The following is a 25967-nucleotide window of genomic DNA, read 5'->3' on the forward strand; positions in this document are numbered from 1 at the left end:
TGTCAATAGTAAAATGTAACATAAAATAATAACAATGATAAAACAAAATATCATAATTCACAAGTGCCTATATCCTAAATATATTTTATCCAAATGCTTTAAGACATCAAACATGTGAACATTTTACATTTTACTACCTATCTAATCCATTTTTTGATGTTTGACGGGTCGAATACTTAACGTTCTAATTTGCATAAGATTTTAACATAACAAATATGGAGGAGCAAAATATAAATCCGTAAATAGCTCAAGGATCATTCGCATGGGATTTATTCGGTACACAAGACAGATTTTCATGACGTCATGTCTAAAAAAATAGGAACATGATATGGTGCTTTGGGCATAATTGTTGACGCCATATTTGGAATTCAATTTAAAACATATTCATGATAGTAAAAGTGTGTTTAATTTTTATCCAAACAATAATAATTAACAAAAACCATTAGGATGAAGTATGATTAATAATTACCAACGTTTCGTATAAATACACATTTAATTCTTTATATTTCATATTATATGTCAATGTTAGTGAGAAATCAAATTAAATATTACACCTTAACGATTGTTAGCATGACTTGTTGTATGTTTCGAACAATAGATTTAAATATCATTGAATAAGTTTTAATATGGATTCGTTTAACCACACGTCAGTTGGTCACAATTGTAGGTTATGTAAAATTGTTCAAGTATGACAAACTGAACTGTAGTTTGTGTGTAAGTATCTCGTCAATAATTTAATATTCAAGACCAAAGATACTATTTTTTCTATGTATTTTAAATATGTAGCTGATAATTTGATGCGATGTCGAACAATTCGAAACACGAAAACTATTGCTAACATTCACTGCGGACAAAGGCATATTATTGTGTTTGATACGAAACCATCGTGGGCGTTTATTGAATGATTGAACAGATAATAACCTATTCAAATTACACGATGATGGATAGTATTATTAATAACACTTTGATTGAAAACTTAATCGTTAGGGTGGGTCCGGACGTCAAACGCGTCTCGTATACAGACCCGTGACAGGGAGAATCGCCAAGATCGAGAAGTTACCGACACCACTGATGGTACAAGAATATTGTGTTTGCGTACAATATTATAATTTAATATTAAACGTACAACTGCATCGTACAGTTCGAACTGACAGTTTCCCGGTTCGTGTATAGTCATAATATAATATTGTTGTATACATTATAAGTCCAAACTGTCATAACATTATCACGAGATTTATATAGGTACCTACCTATATGTACGTTTATGGGAGATGAAGTGCACGATTAACCTATAGCGCAGGTCACACGAAACTCGAAAGATTGAACACTTTTAAGTTTAAATTAATATAGTAATAATATTTGGGGGACGAGGTGACCGAGTGGTCTGACTCTTCCGCTGCGACGCAGCCGGTCGCGGTTCGATCCTCGGCCACCGGGCGGCATTTTTCTCCGGACAAGTCGCGGTGACCGGAGAGCAAGTGCTGCCATCCCCCACCCCCGGGGCATGGCAGAAACCTACGGGTGCCCCATTCGAAATTCTGCCAAAACAAACACACACGTGTTCCCCCTACCGTTCCAAAAACCTACAAACCATCAATACAAAAAAAAAAAAAAAACTTACAGTACCTACTAATAGCTAATGGCCACAGTTGCCGGGCTCAGGATCAATTAAAATAAAAAAATAATATAGTAATAGTTTTATTATTAGCGTTAGTGGTCCACACAAATCGGTTTTGAAGTATCGTCAGGTCGGATACGCACCACGAAAATGTCATAAATATGCACGTATCGTGGTCCTGGGCAGTGTTGAGAATAGTTGACGAAAATTGCATCAAGATGAGATACAGATCGTTTTATATAAATACATCTTTTATCTATAGATAATATAGCAGATAGAACAATTTTTTATTCAAATAAAAAAATGTCTTCTTCGCCTACTCGGACAAATAGTAACTAATAGTTAATAGGTACATACAGTAATATTGTAACATTATGCACTAATTGGATAGTATTGTGATGAAACAGTTTTAGAAAAAAAAAATGAATAAGATTTAAATAAAATGTATCTAGATAAGTAAATGTGCAGCCATCTGTGATAACCAACAGGGTAATAGATAAATGTCACAATAGTTATCTAGATGAGACAATAGATGAGTAAAATTGTATCCAGTTAAGTCTCAACACCGGCCCTCAGACCAGTCTAAAGAACGATATAAAAAATAATGAAAATAATAATCTAACAACAGACTCGAATATCTCGAGATTCAAAGGTAATAACAGCGTCCACAAATGCACGTGCCGACAAACTATAAGTCAGTCGATATTATATATTTAGACGGACAAAGCACCAAGTACTGTAAATAAACAACGCATGGCGGCGAGAATGTACCTAGGTACAATGGCATTATGATATTTTTAACCGAATGAAACGAAATAATATTCAAAGTTCCTGACAATTAAGTCCGACACGGCTCGCTGTTCGTTTGTACTGCTTCGTGTTTAAAAATTTAATTGGATTTTTAGAAATTGCATTATGCTTGTGGCAGTGGTTGCGGCGGCGGCGGCGGTGGTGGTGGTGGTTTTAATTAACATTTTTACAAATATTTTAGAGAACTCGGGAGGATATATTATTATATCCGCTCAGGTTCCGGAGTAAATTATCAAAAGAAACAAAAGCCATCTCAAGCATTCATAACTGTAAAATATTGTTATTAACACTGTGGTTGTGATGCGATAATATTGTTTCAATTAGTTTGACAATTTTGGTTACGTTCCACAATGTTCTACTGTCGAGAAAGTACGTTCGGCAAACAGATGGATGATATACATAAATATAATTTTTTTTCTTTATTTGATATATTAAACAATCTATACCTATACAGGCATAATAAGTATACACGAGGCAAGGGAAGAATTACATAAATATTTATCGAAATAAACACGCGTTAGTGATTAGAAATCTAATATTATTTACACGAAATACTGGATGTTAGAAGTCATTCATCAATTACACTCACGAGGGTAATGTATTATTATAGGTTAGCGGATCCCAAACTTTTTTTGTTGGTGTCTTTTCTTGGACTAAATTCAGCCACGGTGCTCTGCCTTGAATGTATCAAAAAATATGCATAAAAAACTCGTATTCTCATTGATAATCGGTGTCGATTCGGTCAGATCGAATCGGAATGCACGAAATAATTTTTATTCGATTTGAGATGACAAAAATTACAATAATTTGTAAATCATTTTTCACGAATCGCGGATTCTTCAGAAAGTGCTCTTTGGTCACCGCAGTGAACAGTTTGGGAACCGCTCGCATAGAATATTATTTCATTTTTGATTTTAATCTTGTATGAATATTATACAATATTATATTGTAGGCCAAATGTGGTGAGCTAGAGCTGGGAGACGACCCGCGGCGGCGAGGAAGTTGCAGCTATTAAAAACGGCGTTACGGTGGGAATTTTCCTGTGGACAAAACAAAACGAAAAAAAAAACGTGACCCGATAGTACACTGTATTATTATTAAAGGCTCGTGGTTCGTTGGATAAAGGCGACGGCATGGCGTTAAGATCGCACCAATGTAATAAAAGGGTAAACAATAAATTATTTGCGGAGACCGAAACGTGTCGGCGGTAAAGCGGTAGCCCAGTTGATGATGAAACAGAAAAACAAAAAATGTATAAAATGTATTTTGCGCTCTTTCTCATATCCTCTGCCGTTCATGTATAAACATTTTCAAGGGTTGAAAAAACGAGATAAACTGCATAAATAAAATACCTAAGAAAAACTTCGTTGGCTTAGCTGTAATACCAAAGAGTGTACCAACTCAAATACCGTAATGGTAACCGATCATCGAGTGTAAACCTACCCACCGTTGCTGCCCACACAAGACGTATATAAACACCATAGGTGGCAGTGAAAAACGAATAGTTATTCAACAAGATGCAACGTCGTCATACATGAATCAAACGCATTCCTTCTGGAAACTATACCATTAACCATCTGTATTACCGTGGAATACCAATACAAGATTGTAAGAATTTTCTATTATCACGCCTTAAATATGCAAAATAGAGATGGATTAGACTAAAAGTTGTCATTTTTTCCTCCACTATTTAACGCGAACTATCAATACTTTAAGTGGAGTAATTTTCGTCCACTTAAATATTGAAAGGTGCCTAATGAATAAAAAAACAAAAAAACGAATAATAATAACAATAAAAGTTCTCGGCAATAATATTGACCTATTTGGCCTTCAATAAAATGAGGTAGGTAGTGTTTATATTGCTATTTATATATCCAAACCGGACAGGCGACGATGAAAATTCATTAAAAATGGAAATAAATAATTAATCGTTAACTTTTTTAAACTTAGCTTATTAAGAGCTTATATTTTTAGAAGCATCTAATACGTCATACTTTTAAATACAATATTGACATTGTATTTTTTTTTTTTTTTTAATTTTATTTTACCACTACTGTACTTTTGGTTGAAATATAATAATATTATAAGGTGACATACACAATAATCACGTTCAGAAATTTCGTTACCCTTTTGTCTTTAGACCAAAATCTTTGAAGATGATGGTCGGACGATAAAAACAAGTATTACTTTCACGAATGTTCCACATTTAATTTATACGAATTGTTGTGTCTGCCCACACGAGTACAATGGCGTGAGTAGTTCGGATATAAGACCAGCACGTCCTGAATTCGTAGATAAGTATGCGCTTAATATGTTAAATCAAACTTAGGCAGATGTTCATACCGTTAAAAGTCAAAGAAAAAGAGATTCAAATTTTCCGAGGCAAATATATTTTATTGTTCTGTTCGTGGCTGAATGGTGAGAAGTTAATTGTGTTTCACTGCTATTGCTTCTATCGGTTCCTTTAAAGGTGTGGACAATTTCAACTGCTGCGGAAAATTGCATATCTATAATTTACTATTATATTAAATAAAACTAAATATGTTTTGTGGTTTTTTCATAATTTCAGTAGGTAGGTAGATATATACATATTAAATAAAGAAATATCGACAGTTATGTCAATGTGTATATATATATATTTATCTGCAAAAAAGTGTTAATTTTATTTACGGAAGGAATAGGAGGGGGTGACAATAATTCTGTTAAAAAGTCCAAATACGGGTCTGGTTTTTGTTAATTTTTGACACCCTTTGGTTAACAACAAAGCCCGATTTTCATTGTATAGGATTTCCGTTATAGCTTTTCACTATCCTTTCCCAAACTACCGAGTGATAGACAATAGAGGAAAAAAAGTTGCTCTTCTTCAATAATGATATATTTTTCATATTTCACTTTATTTATTTTCCCTATTTTGTGCGTTCCAAATACTGCATCGCACAGAAACAAATGAAATGATAAATTATAAAAAAATATTTTAAAGTCTAAAGCTATTTATTTTTATCATAACATCGTGATAATCATAATTCACACTACACTCCGAATGAACAATTTATTAACAATAACAATTGTTATAGCGTATTGTTAAGTCAACTTCTAGTCACTTCGAGCACAACTACTATATTACGACACCTCACTAAAATAATATTTATTATTTAAAAACAACCAACGTTATTTTTTTTTTTACAATTTTTGTCTCAATAAAAGATAAAACAACTTTTTATCCAGTTTTATTGTTTGAAAAAAAAATGGTTACGTTTGTTATTGTACGATATTAAAATAGTTGTAATAAAAAATTACGTTGTTTATGAAATCCATTTAAATATCAATACACTTTATTTAAATTGCCTTGTGAGTGGGACATATGCATAATTTGATGACTACACATTTTCCACTAAATTTTTTTTAGTAATATAATGATAATAATATCAAGATCTTAGGTCATGGTTTTAATTCTCGAGAGAACGAATATGTGTCGAATTCAAAGTCATAAATTGAGTTCTCGATAAACACCAATAATTCAGAGCAAAAAACTTCGATTTCTCGATCGTGTTGACATATTGATATACGGCATTATGGCAGTAAATAACTGTTGTGTTATAATTTGTATGCAACTTGCAAAATCTGTTTACACAAACTGCGATGTAATATATTTAAGCAAAGAACTAAAAGCAATTGGCGTGAACCATATACATATAATATTATAGTAATAACTATTTATACACGTTTTGACTGTTTTTAAATTTCGTTTAAAATATTAATGACGTATAAAATAAAAAATATTTTCAATTACTAGAATGTATTTCAGATGGCTGAATATGACATAACATTGATATCGATATTCAAAACGCAATCAATGTTTTATTTTATTATACAAAAATAATAATATTATTTATGACGGCGTCCCGGGTAGTCAATTTTGCTACATGCATCTTTAAATCTTAATATAGGTACCGAAAACTTTTTTAATAATAATTGTTTTATGAAAAAAGAATACTACATAAAAATGGATCAATAAAAACAAATTGAATTTTGCTTATTAAAATGAAAAAAACAAACAAAAAATGTATTTAAAACAAATAATTTTCACCCGTCACTGAATGTCATATTTTCTATTAAATTATGCATAATTATATATATTTTTCCTCCCTGCAGCTATTATTTAAAAATAAAATATTGAAATTGTCTGCCAAGCCTAAAATGAACTGAAAAAAAACCATACAAGAAATTAATAACCAATTCGTAATAATTTGTAATTGCAAAATCAGAATTTTTATCCTTAGTTTTGTTACTAAATATTTTGTGTTTCCTTTTTAAAGTACTAGACTGATGTCAGCCTGGCACCCGAAATCAAAATGTTGAAGTCAAACCATAGTCAGCACAGCGCCCAAAAAGGGAACATAGTTTTGGAAGTTAATACTTAGGTTACATATTCTGATATTGCGGTTAAAAATTATTAGGAATCGGTAACTATTTTTTTTTTTTTAGTATGGTTTGACTTCAAAATTTTAATTTTGGGGTGCCAGGCTTACGAACCTTTTGTCAAAGGATTACATTAGTATTACAATGTAATACATTTTAGTATTTTATATCTAATTATTTTAAGTAAACTTCGTGTAATATTTTTTCGTAGCTATTTGAACACAATTATTTTGATTAAGCTTTTCCAGAGTGAGTGTTTATTTGAGTCGTGTTTTTAGATCCATAAGAAATGTGGTTAGTTATAAGTTATAACTTATAATCCCGTAGTAAATGGTACACTCTAAAGAATGAATAACACTTGTTATTCATACAGCATAATGTCCACCGAAAAATTAATCTTGTCTTAAAGATTATGCACAGTAAAAAATACAACAAAATAATAATTTAACACTTCTAAAAGTTACTTTTATTGAACAGACTATATACATTTCTGGGGCAATTTATTTTTGTAAGTTAGTTAATTTTTCTATGATTTTAATTTTTTACACATGGTCAACGCCATTTGCTAAAAATGCGAGGAGACGAATTCCTTCAAAAAAATTCTATCGAACAAATTAACACATTTTTAAACTTATCTTTGAGTGAGCATGTGTTTGAGTTACTCCAGACCGTGATTGGATGGCCTTATTTTAGTTTTGTTCACAAATAATGTGTGTGACGAATGCTGACATTAGTTGACTTCGTGTAGTTTTTGTTTATTGTTATTTATATAAATGTATATATATATTTCTTTTTTATTGTCTTGGCTATGTTTGTAGATGTATTAGGTTTATTACTGTGGAAGAGGGTACTGTTGGTTAGAAGTTTAGAACGCTGGTGTGTGTGTGAAGATAATTTATCTCTAAAAACCAGAGAGGTCACCGATCACCCATCCGGAACCTAATGCACCTACCGGTGCTTACACTCAGAAGCGAAACTTGACTGAATACAACCACCATGCCACACCACACACCAGGTTACATATTATTCTATTTATATTTGTTTAAAAGTGACATTATGTACTACAAAGTCACAATTAATTTGTTTAATAGTTTTAAATACAAAAAAACACTAAACTTGAGTGATTAATATATTAATAAAAAAAACACTTTGCAAAAAACTGTATAATGTGTCAAGTTCTGAAAATATAATTATATATTTTTAGACTTCTAACTGTATATTGCATTGTAAGACTGGATACATTATCATTACAATATTTACGCTATATTTTACGTATCAACATCAGCTGAATGTGTTAAAATATTACAAACGTTAGGATTGTTTACAACACCAACTTTTTTTTTGTAGACATATTATTCTGAGAACAAGTAGTTTGTCATGCGCATTAAATCTACCTTGAGCGGTTGAGCAGACAAGAATTGACATGTTACCATTTATCCGACGTTAGAAAATTGAAATTCATAATTTATTTGACGGGTATAGGATCTGAAAGGTGTCGATTTAGCGAAATCTAGTAGCTAGGATTGAGAACGACCTAAAACACTGAATTTAAAATATTAAGCGCGTACCTTCCTAAAATGTTTAGCGAATAGTGGTTAATATTTATCGATTTAGACAGGTAACATTGCAAAAAATTTAAATAATCTATCAGTCAGTATATGCTAGCTGTTACGCAAAATATGTATGAAAAAATTGATTTTCATAACACAATTATATGCCTACCCAGTGAAGGGCATGCCATATATGAATGATTATTATGAAAACTGTATATTTGTGACAAGCATGTAATATGCACATAATTACTATAATATAAAATATGCAGTCGTTATACTTTTAAGGAATAATCAATACAATAATTAATAAAATAAATGGAATATAATAAGACTGTTTATGGATATCAAAATATTCTACCTACTATTATTGGTTAAATTTAGGCATTTACGTTCGTTTTTCTTTTTTTTTTTCACTTAATATAAGAGTTTAGTAAAACAGTAAAAGTACCTACCCATGTAAATATCGATCAAAAATAAATTTCAGTGACAAAGAAGGTCATTGTTACGCGCAATCATTTCAAATTTCAGCATACCGTTTGTGCATGTACAGTGTATCTATAAGTATTATAGCATGACAATGGCAGGAATAGTAAAAGCACTCGTGTCCGAGACAAAGGTGCATATTCAGAGGAGTTGAATGAGAAATCACTATTGTATGAATAGTACTTGAATGAATCCGTTTCGTGCCGATGAATAAAGAAAATTCCATTATACGGTGATGGTTGGTGTGATGAATAAGGCAGTTCACGGATGCTGGAAAACTAAAATTTGTTACGACCGTTAAAAAACTCTATTATAACATAATATGGAAATGTCAATAAAAAGTAAAATGAGATTTATGCTGCATACGTCACAAACTCATATCCGGCCACACATCTATGCGAGAATTATTGTCAAACGCTGCGGTGGGATAAATTGTGTCATTGTAAAACCGGAAATTACCGTAAGATCAGAATTTAAATTATTTACATTGATCATAATAAAGTGCATATACACATAGGTGTTAATGCATTATGGCTAGATATTAAAACTAACGCGTTTAGACTTACCGGAAGAGCTCGGTCGTTTATGTCTGAGAACGAATCCACAAGATGAACGTGCTCCTCGACCACCACCTTGTCCATTTGCAAAGTGTAATACCCTAAAGTTTTGTCGCACTGGTGTCGTTGATGACTGAGTAGTTGCACGATGAGCACATCGTCGTTTTCTAGGCGTTTCGATATCGGCCATTCAAAGTTCTGGAAAAAAAAAACAAGTTTATTTATTTTGTTTACTTCTATTGTGCAATCTTTAATGATCATCTCAAGTACACTTTTCTCATTGTATGCATAATAGGCACATGATAAAATATTAGGTAGCCAAACGATGGTGATTTTGATAAATGTTGGCAATGTGCTGAATTTATTATACAATTATATTTTATAGCTGAGGGCTACAGAAAACATGATCAGTTGTTTTCATAATTTCTGTTGAAATCTCCGTTAATTATATTAGTTTGATTTATTTAGTTTCAAATTAAATACATAATACGTAAAACGATATCTAATAATCACATTTATGCCAATCCGTTTTAGTGACCAGAAATAATATATTATAACTTATAGATGTCATCTATGTTCAATTAGGCCATTATAAGTATAAAAGTGTGTAACACATCAATATTACTATAAAAAAATACGCACATCCAATAATTAAGAATAAATATTCTGTTTTTTTACGATTTTTAAGCAGTGTGTAATAAAAATGTGTGTTTGTTGTTTGATTGTTCGTTTTATTTATCAAACGGCCTTTATAGTTTCTGAAAAATTAAATGTCAAGACATAAAATAATAAGCTAGAAATCGTAAAATCGTCCAAAACAAGTTTGTTTGTTAATATTACTTTTTAAATATATGCCTTTTAATCGCAACTTATTAAAGTATAATTATATGTATAGACAATAATTTATAATACTATTTAAATAGGACATTTTTTACATACGTTAAGAATTATGTATATTTTTTTTTAAATTAGTATTATTTTATCATAATATCATATCATGATTAGTTTTAGTAGGTACAAAAATTATAATAATATAGCATGTTTGAAAAAAATAACTCTGTCACAGAAACGTTTTCATTTAATTTTATTTTCTTTATTTGTATAAAAAAAAAGTACATGCAATTAAAATAATATTAAATGTATACATATATGTGCAGTGAAATACAACACATTTCCGAAGTAAATAATATTTAAAAAATGAAAATTTTCAAACATTATACGAAAACTGGAACGAGTACATATAAGGCGTTCACTTTAATCATAATTATTTAAAGTGTATCTAAATTGGAATAATCTAAATCAAATTCTGAAATTATTTTACAAACCCATGCAGTTTCCAAAATCATATACTTTACACATTTAGAACAATAATTTTCTATTTCGTTGATTTTATTGGTAAAATAAACACAACTACTTATATTTAGATTCAGATATTATTACATTGTAAATTATTATTATTATTATTTTTTATTTATTTGATTAGAGGCTTCAATTACAAAGATTATTAGCCTAGTTTTATTTACAAACTGAAAGTTAACATACAATGTTGGAAAAGAGAAAAATAAAATAAAAAATAAAGCATATGCTATAATGTTATATACAGGAGTACTATAACTTGTCATCTAAACCAATTAGTTTAAAAAAATTGAAAATATGGGCGATGTAGGTTTGATTTTGGTTTCTTCGAGTGATGTAGAATTTTTGAGGAAGTGACTTGCAGATGCGAATTTGGGACAGTTGATGATCGTGTATTCGATTGTAAGGGGGGTGTTGCATGAGTCGCACATTGGTATAGGTTCCTTAGTGATTAAGTAGGAGTGGGTAATATTGGAGTGGCCTATACTAACTCTGTTGATTATTATTTGTTCTCTCCTAGGTGCATTTTCAGGGTACGTCCATTTTGCAACTTTTTTTTTGACGTTCCTTAGTTTGTTACTGGTTGGAATGTCTTCCCAGTGGTTTAGCCACAATGTGAGGATACGTTTTTGAACTTCATTTATCAGGTATTTTGTGATGATCTTAGTTATGGAGGAGATAGATCCAGAAGTGACCGCTTCATACGCCATTGCGTCCGCTCCCTCGTTCCCCGGGATACCTACGTGTGATGCGACCCACATGACATTAATTTTGTTTTTTTTATAATGAGATACATTCTTTGGTGAGTTAAAAAAGTTCGTTCTGGGGGTATTGGTCTTGAAGTGATATGGGGACACTAAGAGAATCACTCACTTTAATGGTGTAATTGTTGTGGAATGGGACTACAAATTGTGCATCCATGTATGTCACATATAATTCCGCCGAGCATATGCTAGTGAATGAGGGGAGTAGGAATTTTCTGACTACGGTACCATCTAATATTGCAAAACCTGTTCCGTTTGAGCTTTTTGAAGCGTCTGTATAAATTAGAGTGTGGACGCGGTAATGTAAATTATTATCAAGGAGAAATTAATGAAATATAAGTTTTAATAATTAGCAACGTTTCTAAATAGTTACCATAATACACTTTTTCATCTAAAAACATACACAACTCTAAACCTAATAACCCTCTAACATTTTTACCTTGTTTTTCGTCTTAATGGTTTTTTTTTCATTTTACAGAAAAAAATTTTTTTTTTGCACTCCCATAAAAGTTCATAACAAAATAACTAAATACCTATCTAATAATTTTTGGGAATCATTATTTTATGAAAATAGTAATCTTTAGTACCTATACTCCGACCTATACTTAATAGGATACTTTTTTTTTAAACTTTATAATCATGTACTAATATAAATTATAAATTAAAAACAAAATATAAAGTACGCTGTAAATGTACTCTATTATATTAATTGTTACTTTTTTTTTTGTAAAGCGTAGCTCAATGAGTTTATCAAAACAAATATTACCTCAAGGGCATTATTTTATAAATGATTCCCTGAATTGCTGATTTAATATAAAGAAAATGTAAAAAATATAATGTTACAAGTAGATAAACAAGTTCTATATAATATCGTTTTTAATTGTAATATACAATATATACATTTTTTGCTCTACGAATGGAATATAATTCTTTAGGAAAAGTGACACTCGTTAGTGACACTTTAATCTATGAAATATATAAATTATGATGTCAAAATATGTTAAGTCAATAATTAGTATTTGAATTAACTGATGGTAAATTAGGCATGATTAAGCGAATCATCTCTGCCATACATTCGGTGTCTAGAAGGGTCGCTGAAATAGATGTGTTAAATCTGAATTCAATTATGTAAAAACATTGTATATGTACGAAAAATGATTCTGAGTGAAGTTGGTCAGTTGGTCTACAATATCACAAAGTATATTTTATGATATTATTATTGTGGTTAAAGTAATTTATATTTTATTACTAATATTTATACTACCTAATAAAATGTAGTACTGCAGACTATAGTAGTTAGTTAACATTTATTTTTGCCGAAAAAATGTCATTGTGTGTTTAAAACATAATAATATACTTTAAAAGTTTCAAGTACCCATGAATATTATTTTTAAATTACAATCAAATAATTAATTTGTGATTCTTCGTTTAATATTTATTTTCGTCCAAATTTGAAAATAAAATAATAATACATTTATTTGACTTTCCATGACTTTTATAAAAACTTAGGATAACTTAAAATCAATATCATGTTCAATTTATCAAAAAATCTTAGATACACATAGAACAATATTATTTTGACTTTATGAATTTCTAACTCAAAATTATTGTTTACAAATTTTGTCAGAATTCTAACGTCAGACGCTTACAAAAAATTACTATAGATATAAGCTCAACTTTTATTTTAATTTACACTTACAAAACCCGATAAGAAACCTTGTATTCAATTTTCAAATTTTTTGACAGAACAAAAAAATGTTTTATCGACATTTATTAATAAAAAAAATAATACAATTAGACAATGTCAAATACATATTATAAATGAATCTACATGAGGTAAATGTTTTGACAATTGTTTGGTGCATAGAAAATGTTAATATAAAAATTTGGTAACAATTTCATATCTACCTATTTTTTTATAGAGTAAGGTATACCAAAAAATAAAATATATTTATTCGAAATATGTTGGATTTGAGTAAAAATCTCAAGTTTTACTTAATTTTTTTTCTTCGACGCATATTTTTACTTTTGATCCCCTGACTAAAGTACCAATTCGATTTACTTTCCTGCCAGACAATATGTGAAAGTATAAAACATTTTTTTACTGTCCCAAAAGTTGATGAGTAAAATGGCCGATGACACACACACACACACACACACACACACACACACACACACTACACACATATCATTATACATTATACAATTCAATACACTAATTGCTCCAGTCAGAATCTAAAATATTGAATATGAGTGAGAAATAATTTATATTAAATATAATATAATATGTATATTATCATAATGTGTCATATATAAACACTTAAAGTGTATTGTTTAATATTTTATGCAACGATACAAATGTTATTAGGTATGCACAGTTATGTTATTTATTTTAAAGATGATTACATAAACTGCAGGTACAAATGGGGATTATAAGGGTTTTATAATATTATGTCACTTATAAGCTTATGCCTGTGCGAATTCATCGTGAAGAACAGTGAATAACGCTTCGAATCTCGAGTTGATCCAATAATTATATTATTTTAACTTTGTATCTGTGATATAAACCAAGCGTGGAGCTTAATGTTTATCACACGGTAATCCCTTTCCCTTAGATAACCATTGATGATGGACATGGGATTACGGAGGTATATTATTTTTGAAAACTGTAAGATTTATAGGTACCTACTTACAGGCTGCAGGTTAACTGAGGGTTAACTTTTAAAATGAACAGTTTCGATGCTTGGGCTGGAATGCGTTATACACGAGGATTATTCGGAAATATTTTCGTATTGTGTTAAAGATTTATTTGTAATGGATGTATTTTTATAAAATAAATCACTGACGTTAATAGAACACAACGAGCTTGGTATGTACAAAAATTAATATTTTTATGTTTATGATGTGCAATTAAATATACATAGGTATAAATAATATTATGTATACTAAATTAGGTAATCGTATACGTTAAAATACATTATTTTGTACCACTCTGGGTTGACAATACAAATATTTGCCACGGATTTTAACTTCGACAATTAAAATGCGTGACAACAATACTAACATGTGTGTGATTTAAGCAATTCAAAAAAATGTTTGTTGTCCTGTAAACACATCACCCCATAATATTTGTATGAAAAGTTATTTAAGTACTACATGATTGTAATGACAGTAAACACTCTAGTAAAGTAGTAACCTGAAAAACAGTGGTCCAATATAGGAACTCCACTTATTAGAACTGTAAACAGGTACTTATAAACAGTTTAAAATAGCTTCGCGTCTAAGTTCTTTTGAAAATAATCGGAAAGTTGCTTGTAATATTATATGAAATAAAGTTATGATAAATATTAAATAATAATATAGGTAGATAAACTATTTGTTTTTTGCCAAAAATTAGTTCAACCTACCTTAATAGTATTTATATATATATTAGCAGTAAGTTATTTTAATATAAAAATTAGTTAAAAATATAAATGTTATAAATAACTGATGTAAATTATGAAAATAAAACATTTTTTTAATTATTTGGAAAATCTGCTAAAATAGTGGATAGTGCAAGTAAAGTAAACACACTTCCGTATCTGTTTTTTTTTTTAAATATTAATGCAATTACAATGATTTTGTAGTTCAAGCCCAAAATATGTATTACTCGATGCAAAAATATTGTTTGTTAATTATTCAAAACATTTGAACAGTACCTACTACCTATGAACATGTCCGAGAAAATATTGTAATCAGCTAATTAAAACAAATTTTGAATTTTGTTTTATGAAAAAATAGTTATTAAACACAAAATTTAGAAAGCTTAAAGAAAACTATTTATTATTAAATTGTACACTTCAGTAAGCATTAGCATTATGTTATAAAAGCATCAAGTTTATACTGTGCTATAAAATTGCGTTAGATTTATTAGATATTATTTCTGAGAGATGAGAACATAAAATATACTTATACTGTTATAATATATTATACATTATACGTGTATAATATTATCGCTTGAGTGTGTATGAAATATGAAAACGAACTATACGAAAACAATTTGTATCATTTACAGCATAGTTGCTACACGATGTAACATTTTGTACATATGTCCATCATAATAAAATATGTGAAACACTCAGGAGGTGCTTTCCTTAAAGCGTAACAATAATCTGAAGGCTGGAAAAGTATTGAATTAAAATAAAAAGCCAACGTTATGTTTTTCAACTTACTGAGTTCAATCACTAATTTAACAAGTTTTCAAGCCTTAAAAAAAGTCTAGGAGAAAATTAAATCTCTAGTTTTTTTTACAGTTCCTTAATGGTTAGCTCTACATAATACCAGGAAGTATCGGAATAATATTCAATTTAATACCGGTATAGCGTTGAGGTACCCATATTATAATATCCTTATACGTATTATGGTTGGCAAAAATCAATTCTTGTATTTTTTACGTGTCCACTAATTTTAATTTCCTTTGGTACACAGTTCAACAATAATTTCCATTAATTTACTCAATATTATTTTTATGTACACAACGGGATTAAGTTTCAAGCTTTCGAATAATATTCTAAAACATTTAGGGAGAGAAATAACAACTTTTAAATCCTTCATAGGTCATGGTCGTATTTTACGTTTATTTATATACGATACTTACATCGTACTGAAATATCTACTGAAGAAATTATATTTTCGTATTAAATAATGAAATGAATTAATTGAATATAATATTATAATGAACATCAGTATTTCCAGTTACATTAAAATATCGCCATAATTAATAATAAATCTGAGTGTGCAGTCAAACCAAATAAATACAAATACCAATGTATTATTATATTATTTTATAGTTTACAGCATCCAAGTGCAAGAATAATCTAGTCGTTGCAAACATCCCACATTTTTCATATTTTCTTTGAAATTAATATAGTGTAAGTATCTCAATGATACCTATGTTTTTTAGATGTTTTGCAATCAACAACACAGTGACAGGTGGAAATAATAATTATTATAACTCAATTATTTAAATCTATCACAACACCAAGGTAGTAGTGATAACAATAGAAAAAAAATAATCGTTACAAAACGAGAAATATTTCATTATGAGTATTTGTGGAGGGGTTTATGTAACCGTTCTTCAAAAAATACAGTGCAATATAAAAAATAACTCTTTACAAATACAATTTATGTTTAATTTCCAATCTATAGAGAAGTTGATTGTTACAACCATGCAAAAAAGTGTTTTCAGAAAAAAAATCAATTGTAAAAGCAATTGCAATAACCTATTCTTTCGACTTGGAATCTAAAATACAAGGAAACGAATTTGAAACAACAAGAATAAAGGCTTAAACTTTACACGTGGGAGGTGGTACTTTGTGCATAGAGAAAATATATTTTTTGCTCGATCACTTAAACTAGTGACCTAACCCTCAGGGTCCTGTTGCCGAATTATATATGTAGCTTGGAAGCATTTACAATGCAGTATAACGATACTGGAAAGAATCGGTTTTTACGACTTGCTTAAAAAAGAAAAGATTATTTAATTCTTCCACAAAACCAAAAGCCAATTTCCATCCAAACAGATACGTTTCGTTTGAAATATTTAGGGATATTTAGAGACAGTCTAATCAACTTATAAAAAGCGTTATTATAAAAAGTTTTATGTTCCTTAGTTTAGATTGCTTAGAACAGATTTAAAAAAATATTGAAGTCTAAAATATAGCTTAAACAAAAATATAAAAACAAGGACTTGTTTCAGTTCTTTGGTTGTTTAAACTTTTTACGATGGTGTAACTCTATTTTAGTTTTAATATTATGACTTTAATTCAGGAACTGTTTATTTATTAAGTACAATAATACATATTATTAAATCATATTATAATTTTTAAATTGTTTTGTTGTAATTTTTATATATTTGATTTCATTGAAGTAAAAAATATAAAAATACATTCTAAAAAAAGTGAGTATTTTCATAATTTTTACGTGTATTAAAAATAATTAAGAAAAATAATATAAATATCAAATATAGGCATATGCAACGTACATTGTAAAGATTATTGTTTTATAAAAAGGGAAACATTTTTCAAGATTATTATAACAAGAGACGACGCATTAATCATATTTTGTTTTTAAATGTCTTAATTACCTATTAAATTGCATTGTATTTTGCCTAATGTAAAAATATTCCTTGTAGTTGGGTATTATATAATATGGCGTTGGGGCTTAATAGGAAAGTGGAAATGAAACAATGGAATTTCACATTTCGTGTTTTTCACGTGAAGTTTTATTATTTATAACCACATAAATCCTACTTCAAACACAATTTTGAATGTAGTTAAAATTTATAGTTTTTAAATATAATGTAAACGCATATCCTGAGTGAGTGTAGGGTTTTTGAATTACATAAATAAATGTATCGCAATCGTACAATTACCAAAACTGACAACTGTAAAATTGTGTTTTGTAATCAAAATTAAATATTTAGAAAAACGTGTTCATAATTCTATTGTTTCTTATTTTATTATTAACGTATACGTATATAAATTCTATAATAAATGATAAATCTTTGCTAAATAAATTGAACTTGATTTTAAAATAACTTATTTTTGAACAAAATCATTATTGTATTAATTTTGTTAGTTATAACTGTTTTATTTATTAGGATTGCTCCAAAAGTTTCACGTTGTATGATAATTGGTATTTAAAAAATACATTTTTTTAGTTTTGTAGTAGTTTTTTTTTATTTAAAAAAAATATACCGAATAATTATATACAAATAAACAAAATATATATACCTAGATACCAACTTACTTACTATAAATTTAGAATTTCACATTTTGTTTTTATAGGTAATTATTAAATTGATTGTTTTTACAGTTTAGAAAAAACAATGTATATGTTTTTATTATGATTTCCTTTTAGGTAAGAAAACCATTTTATTACTACACATATTTATTTTATTATTTACCATCGCTCATCACCATATTATTCAGCTAATTTTAGGATACATTTTTTAATATTTATTACTTTATTAGCCTATATGGCTATATCGTGTTTCTTATTTAACTTATTTAATTTTATTTGTGTAATTTTTCAACACTATTTACCATGAATATTTTATTTATCATAGTTTCTTACTAATTAACCAAATAAGTATGTAGTAATTAGTAATGTTTCGTATCACGAAATTTCACAATCAATATTTGCTATTTATATTGTTTTTTCTATATCATATAAAAAATGGTTTAAAAATCTTAAAAACTGTAATCAAATCGTTTTTACGGCTGTATGTTACTATTGGTTTATGTATAGCTATTTTATACACTATTATGCCTGTTCTTTTAGACAAAATTTTGTAGTTGAAAACTTTAGAAACTTCACTTATAGGTAAATAAAAAGTTTTTTCAGTCAGAGATCGGCTTGTTCTATTTTTTTAGTCGATAGCAGTATCAAGTTTTAAATTTTTAGTTAAAAAATTGATATAAGCATATTAAATATTGAATGAATTGTTATTTACTTATACGCACTTCAATTTTAATTTTCAAATGTTAATAGTCACCTTTATTGTTACATTTTGTTTTTTTTGGTGACGTTTTTCAGAAAATAATTCAGTAATTCTTATTTTAACATGCTCACAGAAAAAACATACGTTTAACTTCCGGTTTATCTTATTACGTTAAGTGGAACATATTTAAATCATATTTTAAGCTTTTTACAAACTGTGTTGTTTACGAAAAAATAAATTGTAAAGCCAATAATTGCTTCATTACTTTGCTATGTTCAAACTAAGCTAATGCGACAAAAAGAGTAATGGTTTTCATGATGAAAAGTTATATTCATGTCAGTTTTTTATAAACAGTAGATTATATAAAGTGCATAAAATTATATAGTAGCTTTATTTTGTACCTCTAAGGTATGGATTATAACTAGGGTTCGGGACTTCTTGCATTTGCATGTATTTTTGTAGTGGTCGTAGTCTATTCTAAGTGAGTTATAAATGTGTTTTATGAAATGACGAAATTAAATACTAAGTTTGAATTTGCATATTTTTGCATATTTCGTCATATTTTAAGAAAAGCACATATTTGTGAAATTTTTAACATATTTGGGCATATTTCACATTTTTATATTTTTATAAATGTAAAATTGTCGGAAAAAATCATGATTGGATGGTCGTAGTCTTTCGTATCTAAAACGTACGTCTGTTTACGATGATAGTCTCTTTATCGCTTAATAATCAACCTTTTTATCGACAATATCGACAATTGTATATTTGTGGTAAAACCTTATGAATCCTGGGTTGATACAGATGGAGATGAGTAACCCGTGTAAAAAACATTTTTATTATATTAATACCTACCTAATTTTTAAATTTTCATTTTTATAATAATAATTTACAATATACCTTATGCGTTTTTTAAAAACAAAATACAAAATTAGCTGCATATTTTAAAGCATATTTTGACGATTTTGACTGCATATTTCCATGCATATTTCGATAATCTTAAGTGCAAGAAGTCCCGAACCCTAATTATAACAAATTACTAAAATGTTAAACGAGATATTATTTTTATTCTCCGACGACATTTGACATTTTTTTTTTCTTTTGATATCGTTTTGAATAATGAAATAATGGAATTTTCAGCTCTAACTTACACGAACTAATAAGTAATAAGTATTGACAAATTTAATCAAACTAGTTAGTGTCTTAGAAGTAATCACTAAATTAGGTATTGTTTTATTGTTGTTTTTTGTTTGTATAACTTTAAAGCCTCAACAACTAAGGTTATTAGCTTACATATTTACAACATTACTATTACATTCAGATACTATATAGAATTTTGCAATCTTGAAATATGATTAATCTCAGTATGTACAATGAACAGAAAAAAAAATTAAGCTCCTCTTCACTCTTTTGAAACTTTATAGGTATACAACTTACCTAAAATAATCTTTTGGCATAATGAATATTTTTTTTTTATACGAATAGAAACAAAGACTTTAGGGTATAATTCACACTGTATCAAAGAGCGCAAATCGGTTCATAAAACCATTAAAACCTTAATGATTTAATTGCGTATATTAAAATATGGAATAAATAACCGTTAAGTACGGCCGTCCATGTAATCGTGGACAGTAAATGCACAATGAAGTGAGACAAAAAATATGGTAAATCTACAATAAATGTTTAATTATATTCCCCAACACGGGTTATCAAACTAAACCAATATGTATGTTGATGATAACACGACTGCGTTTGTGACAAGAATTTCTGAAATATTTGACGACCCGCATTCACAGATCTTCAAACTAATGGTCAAAAGTGTTTATATCAACCAGCCTCAACACGGATGGACGTCTTTGTCGGTCGATGAGCTATACCCCCAGTGGTGGACATACTTTGTCATATTATATTTATTAATAGTTCACCGTTGAAAAATTATCGATTGATAGTAGATTCATCGACGAACACTCGATAAAACATGTTACAAATTGTATTTAACTAGAAAAATAGTTAGGTAGCTGGCAAGTGCAGATACGCCCCAGGGCCATAATTATACACATAATACTATGTCTGTACGGTATGATATAATATAGAGTTTGGCGTAGTGCTCGATCTCGAATGGTTTTACGTTTGGTATTTTATCATCGCATAGTATTTTATGATATATTATACTATTATACAGTAAGTAGTGTACGAGTATACCTGCGGAATACAATAAATTCTAAACAACGTCAGCGACGGCCCACAGAAGCGTAAGATTAACTGTCCATCGCTATAAAGAAACTATATTATATATATGAATAATATTATGGACGGCGTTATTTGCGGCTTATACCTCGAGGCGACGCCCACGGCTAGTAATCGACGCCCTTTGGGAAACGTCCAACTCGTTTCTTCGAAATTATGATGAAAAAAAAATATAGGTACGTGTTACTCGTACATCGGAGTCGTTCTGCTGAAATTTCGTCACACTAGTGGACACCACGGTGTCGACACACGGACTCGCGGATGAAGACAATTTCGCTTCCGTCTCAAATATATTAAGTCTCGCTGAGCTTCAAAGTTTATACCAAGGTTGACCCGATAAGTCGGTCCACCAGGCTTATACGCAATTAAGAGCTGTTAACCGTGATGTTTTCCGTTGGTCACTTTTAGTGAAAAGTTATAATGGCCTCTGACCTGCGCACGTATATTGCCAAAGATTCGAGATCGAACCTATTTGTAGTCACCGTGCGAGAGTGCGTAAAGTTGTGCAGTGCCATGACATTCTATCGAAACGCACTAGTCTCGGTTATTTGTGTTAACCTAACCTTGCGAGCATCATCACCCCATGGCCGATGATAAGCGTTTCCGTTTGCCGAGAATCACGAGTTGAGAGCGATATGTGTATATAATATATATTAACGGGTTCCTCTAAGACGATCCTACAACTGTTATTTAAAATGTATTGTCATTGCCTACACATTGTGACGATACATAGTCATATAGGTTAGTAAAATTGAAATGAAACTCTGATACCTGAGTCAGGTGATATCAAAAGTTTTTGAATGTTGTAGGTGTATAAAAAAAAAATGTAAAAAGTTCCTAGGCTCTAAGTAGGTAGGTAAACCTTCACACAATTCCAAAATCAGGTTATAATGAAATACATCATTATTTATGAAAAGTTCGAACTCGTTTTATAAAATCGCCTTGTTTAAGTTATTTTTTTACTTGGGGACGAGAAATGTATTTATGGATGAGGACACAATGCCACAAAATACAATGAATGTTGATTAGGGGTGTATTGATTACCTTATATGTCATTTTTTTTAAATTGTCGTATTCGTTTGATAATTGCTTGTGACAGATATTTAAATGATGTTTTAATGCAATCAATGTTTTTTTTTTACTAATTCACCAACCGTGTAACGACGGATCAAAAAATCATTGTACTCTGGTGCTGTGGTCGTGTTCCTTGATTATAAAATATTCTTATTTTTCTCTGGTGAAATGGTTTTTGTTATTTGATTGGACAAATTTGATATAAATAATTTTAATATAATAATAATAATTTATAATTTGTTGATATAATTAATTTTTACTGTCAAATTAAATTAAATATAAATCATAACCGAGGAGGTGAAAAATAATTATCATCAGTTAGGGGCACACGATTTTTGAATGAATCGGTACTTACAACGGAAAGCGGTGATCGATTGCTAATGTTTTATTTTGCATTTCTGTATTGCACTGAACTATATTTTATTTTTATAAATTGATGTTTAGTATAAATCGAATTTCAAGCAAACTCTTTAGTGCCTAATTAATAACCACCGAGTGGTTATATTAATTTAAAGTTCACAAACATTCTAAGGGTGGAGAAAATCCTAAAATGTATTATTATCTATCTGTGTATCTCCTCCTTTCCTCTTGTTTAAACTTTAAAAGACGGTAGTTATAATTAATTAGCTAATTGTATATCGTTATAATATTATATACATAACGTTTTATTACATATACGTTCAAATAACGTTAGTTAAAATGAGGCTTTATTTGCTACAAAACTTCTAAATATTGATTAAAAACTTTAATATACGCTTAAAACATGTCGTAACACATTGAACACTCAAAAACTTTCATAATACGCCGTAAGATTAAATAGACAATGGTCTGGGGCAGGGGCATAAATGATGTAATGATTATTTTAAATTTAGATTTTATTTTATGCTATATAGTATTATAAGAATATTTCATGGTTTAATCGTAGTTACATTGTAGGAAAATACCTACGAAAATATCTGCATCAACTTATATTTCGTATGCATACCTATCTACCTACATGAAATAGTATGAGAGAATAGAAAATGACTAGAAAACAGTTATCGTATGCCCCGTCGTCGAGAATGGAGATCTAACAAAAACATTGAACATTTTAGAGGAATCAGGCGTTTTTTAGGTATTGCATACACAAGGCTTTTGTTCTTTCCCCTGCCGTACGTCACGGGGTATAAATAATATATGCCTCGGAGGTAATAGGTAAAATATAACAACGTGGATTTAAAAAAAAAAGATCGACTAGTAATTATGTATTCACCCCAAGGAAAACTACTGGAAAATACTACGAGTAATGAGTATGATAAGAAGATATAACTAGAAATGCCTCTAGTCATTAAAAAAAAAGAAAATGATTAAAATAAAAATTATAATTTGTATTTTTAATAACTTAGTGACAACAACAGTTTAGTGTCATTTTTTTTTTTTTGGTTGGTAGAGTTTGTTTTTCTTAAACTTAACAGTACTATATGTATTAGAAAAGTACAATGTATATTATATTAATGTCGATCGAAAGTGCGCCTCAACTTTTAGTACCTACCTAGCTTATAATAATATGCCACAAGGAAAATAAGTCTTGAAACCACTTGCACTTATATTGCGATATATTTTTAGCTTACAAAAACTATCAGCGACTTATTTTCTGAGAATTCTGAAATCATAGGAACAATAATTTATTGTGTATTACGATATTGAAATCTGTATTCTAACGTATTCAGCTGATTTGGTCATCGAATTAATGAAATTTGTTCTTGTAAAATATGTACACTAAAAGTGATTATTTTAACCATGTATGAAGGTGATTAGTTTAAATAAATGACTTGTATGATAATACGATTTGTGTGTATAATCAACTGCAAAGTAATCAATTATCTTTCAGTTTACGTGAAACATACCCTTATAAATTATAATATAGGTACCTATTACTCATAATGACACTTGATATTATACTACTGTATTTACATATTATCATTAAAACCTACTCACATGGAAAATCAATATGATAATGATATGTCAATGTCAAAGTCTATAGACGAAAATATAATTTTATGCGGTGTTAAAAGTGTAACTAGTCCTATTATACTCGTATGCCGGGTATTCGTTCGTTTTTGTGCACGATTATTATTGTTGTAGTATATTCTACTATATTTCAAACATATACTAAAGTAATAATCATTATAATATTGTTGACACTTTATAACTATCAGCTAAGATTTGAATAATATTTTAGAACGAATTGTATTTACCTTAAAGAAAAGCAAAATTACTAATTAGACATAAAATATATCTTAATGTATGACGATATTTTTAAATTGGTGTTTATACAATTAAAATCTAGTTAAAAATTAGTTTTAAAAAATACAAGTATTAAGGTCTAAACAAATGAAATTGTTGAGAGGGTGGGTGTTCATTTAGAGTCTAAGAATTAGACGATGTTAAAGTCATAGTTTATCCTGTCATCTGATGCTTTTTTAAACACAAATAGTCTTCTAAATCATATTTTATAACCATATATAAATATATATGTGCTTATATATTACCTATATTTATTTTGAAGTTAACATTTTTAAAATAATTATAACCGCAATCCATAGTCTTAAGCCATGATCATGTAGTTTTTTTTTTTTTAAATGTTGTCTTATTCAGATTACTAATCGATTTTGGAAGATTATATATGAACAATCTGTATACCCAAAAACTATCAATGATATAAATACATATATAAGTCAAGGTAATTAAATATCACATATTATAGTTGTATATTAACAGTTTCATTTGATATTTATTAGTAAATATGTACTACGAATACGTCTCATCCGTGGTAACTAGGTTACCACGAAACGAATAATGCATATTTCATTATTTAGTCTACAATATTCTTGGTGTAAGTAGCCTATAACTAACTATTACCTAACCAACGTAAGGCCTTGCGGGAATACTTGAGGGTTGTTTATACCCTTTACACTTGTCGAAAACTAGTTTTCAGTATGCAACACATGTGTGCTTAGAAGTTTCATTATATACTCACATAATAATATGTTTTTGTGGTTTTTGTTTGAACAGATTATGATTATTACAATACTCAATTGATCATCTTTGGAATTCGATTTTAAAGTCACCCTAACGTAAAATATGCATATCTTACTTGAGATTATTTCATAGTGGTCTATAGCTGCAGAAGTCCAAATATTATTATTCAGGTTCAATTTTAGATTCCGAGTGGAACTCGATGATTTTATTGGTTTTGGCAATGATGTGTGTAATCTTATATTAGTATCGGCAAACTTTACTTTCGAAGCAGTAAAAATGCTTTAACTTTCAACATTGAAGGCGTAGGGAAAAAGTGGAAGATTGCATCTAGTTGGCACTTTGGAGTAGGTATCCTATGTCCATTCATTTAATCGAAGTTACTATATATACAATGTAAGTACTTAAGTCGTATTTATTTGTATGTTCACTGGCCATTTTCATTTTCCGCCGCGGTAATTACACCACCGTGTAGAAGTAGGAATTTCCGTTCAAAACAGTACGCACATAAAATGAACATTACGCAGTATTTGACTGTCAATTTGTCTCACACACAAAAATATTTAATTACGTTGCCACACAAAA

The 25967-nt window shown here is 29.1% G+C and overlaps 1 protein-coding gene across 3 annotated transcripts in view; it reads right to left on the minus strand.

The window, feature by feature from the left end:
• LOC111032162 (otoferlin-like) overlaps positions 1-25967 on the minus strand; it is a 142488-nt gene that overhangs the window by 52102 nt on the left and 64419 nt on the right. For all 3 annotated transcript variants that reach the window (XM_022312409.1, XM_022312398.1, XM_022312404.1), the window contains exon 3: positions 9450-9638. In XM_022312409.1, the coding sequence (XP_022168101.1) occupies positions 9450-9638 (189 nt within the window). The remainder of the gene's footprint in view (positions 1-9449; positions 9639-25967) is intronic.

The sequence above is a fragment of the Myzus persicae genome, unplaced genomic scaffold (genome assembly GCF_001856785.1).
Source record: "Myzus persicae strain clone G006 unplaced genomic scaffold, MPER_G0061.0, whole genome shotgun sequence".
Classification (NCBI taxonomy): domain Eukaryota; kingdom Metazoa; phylum Arthropoda; class Insecta; order Hemiptera; family Aphididae; genus Myzus; species Myzus persicae.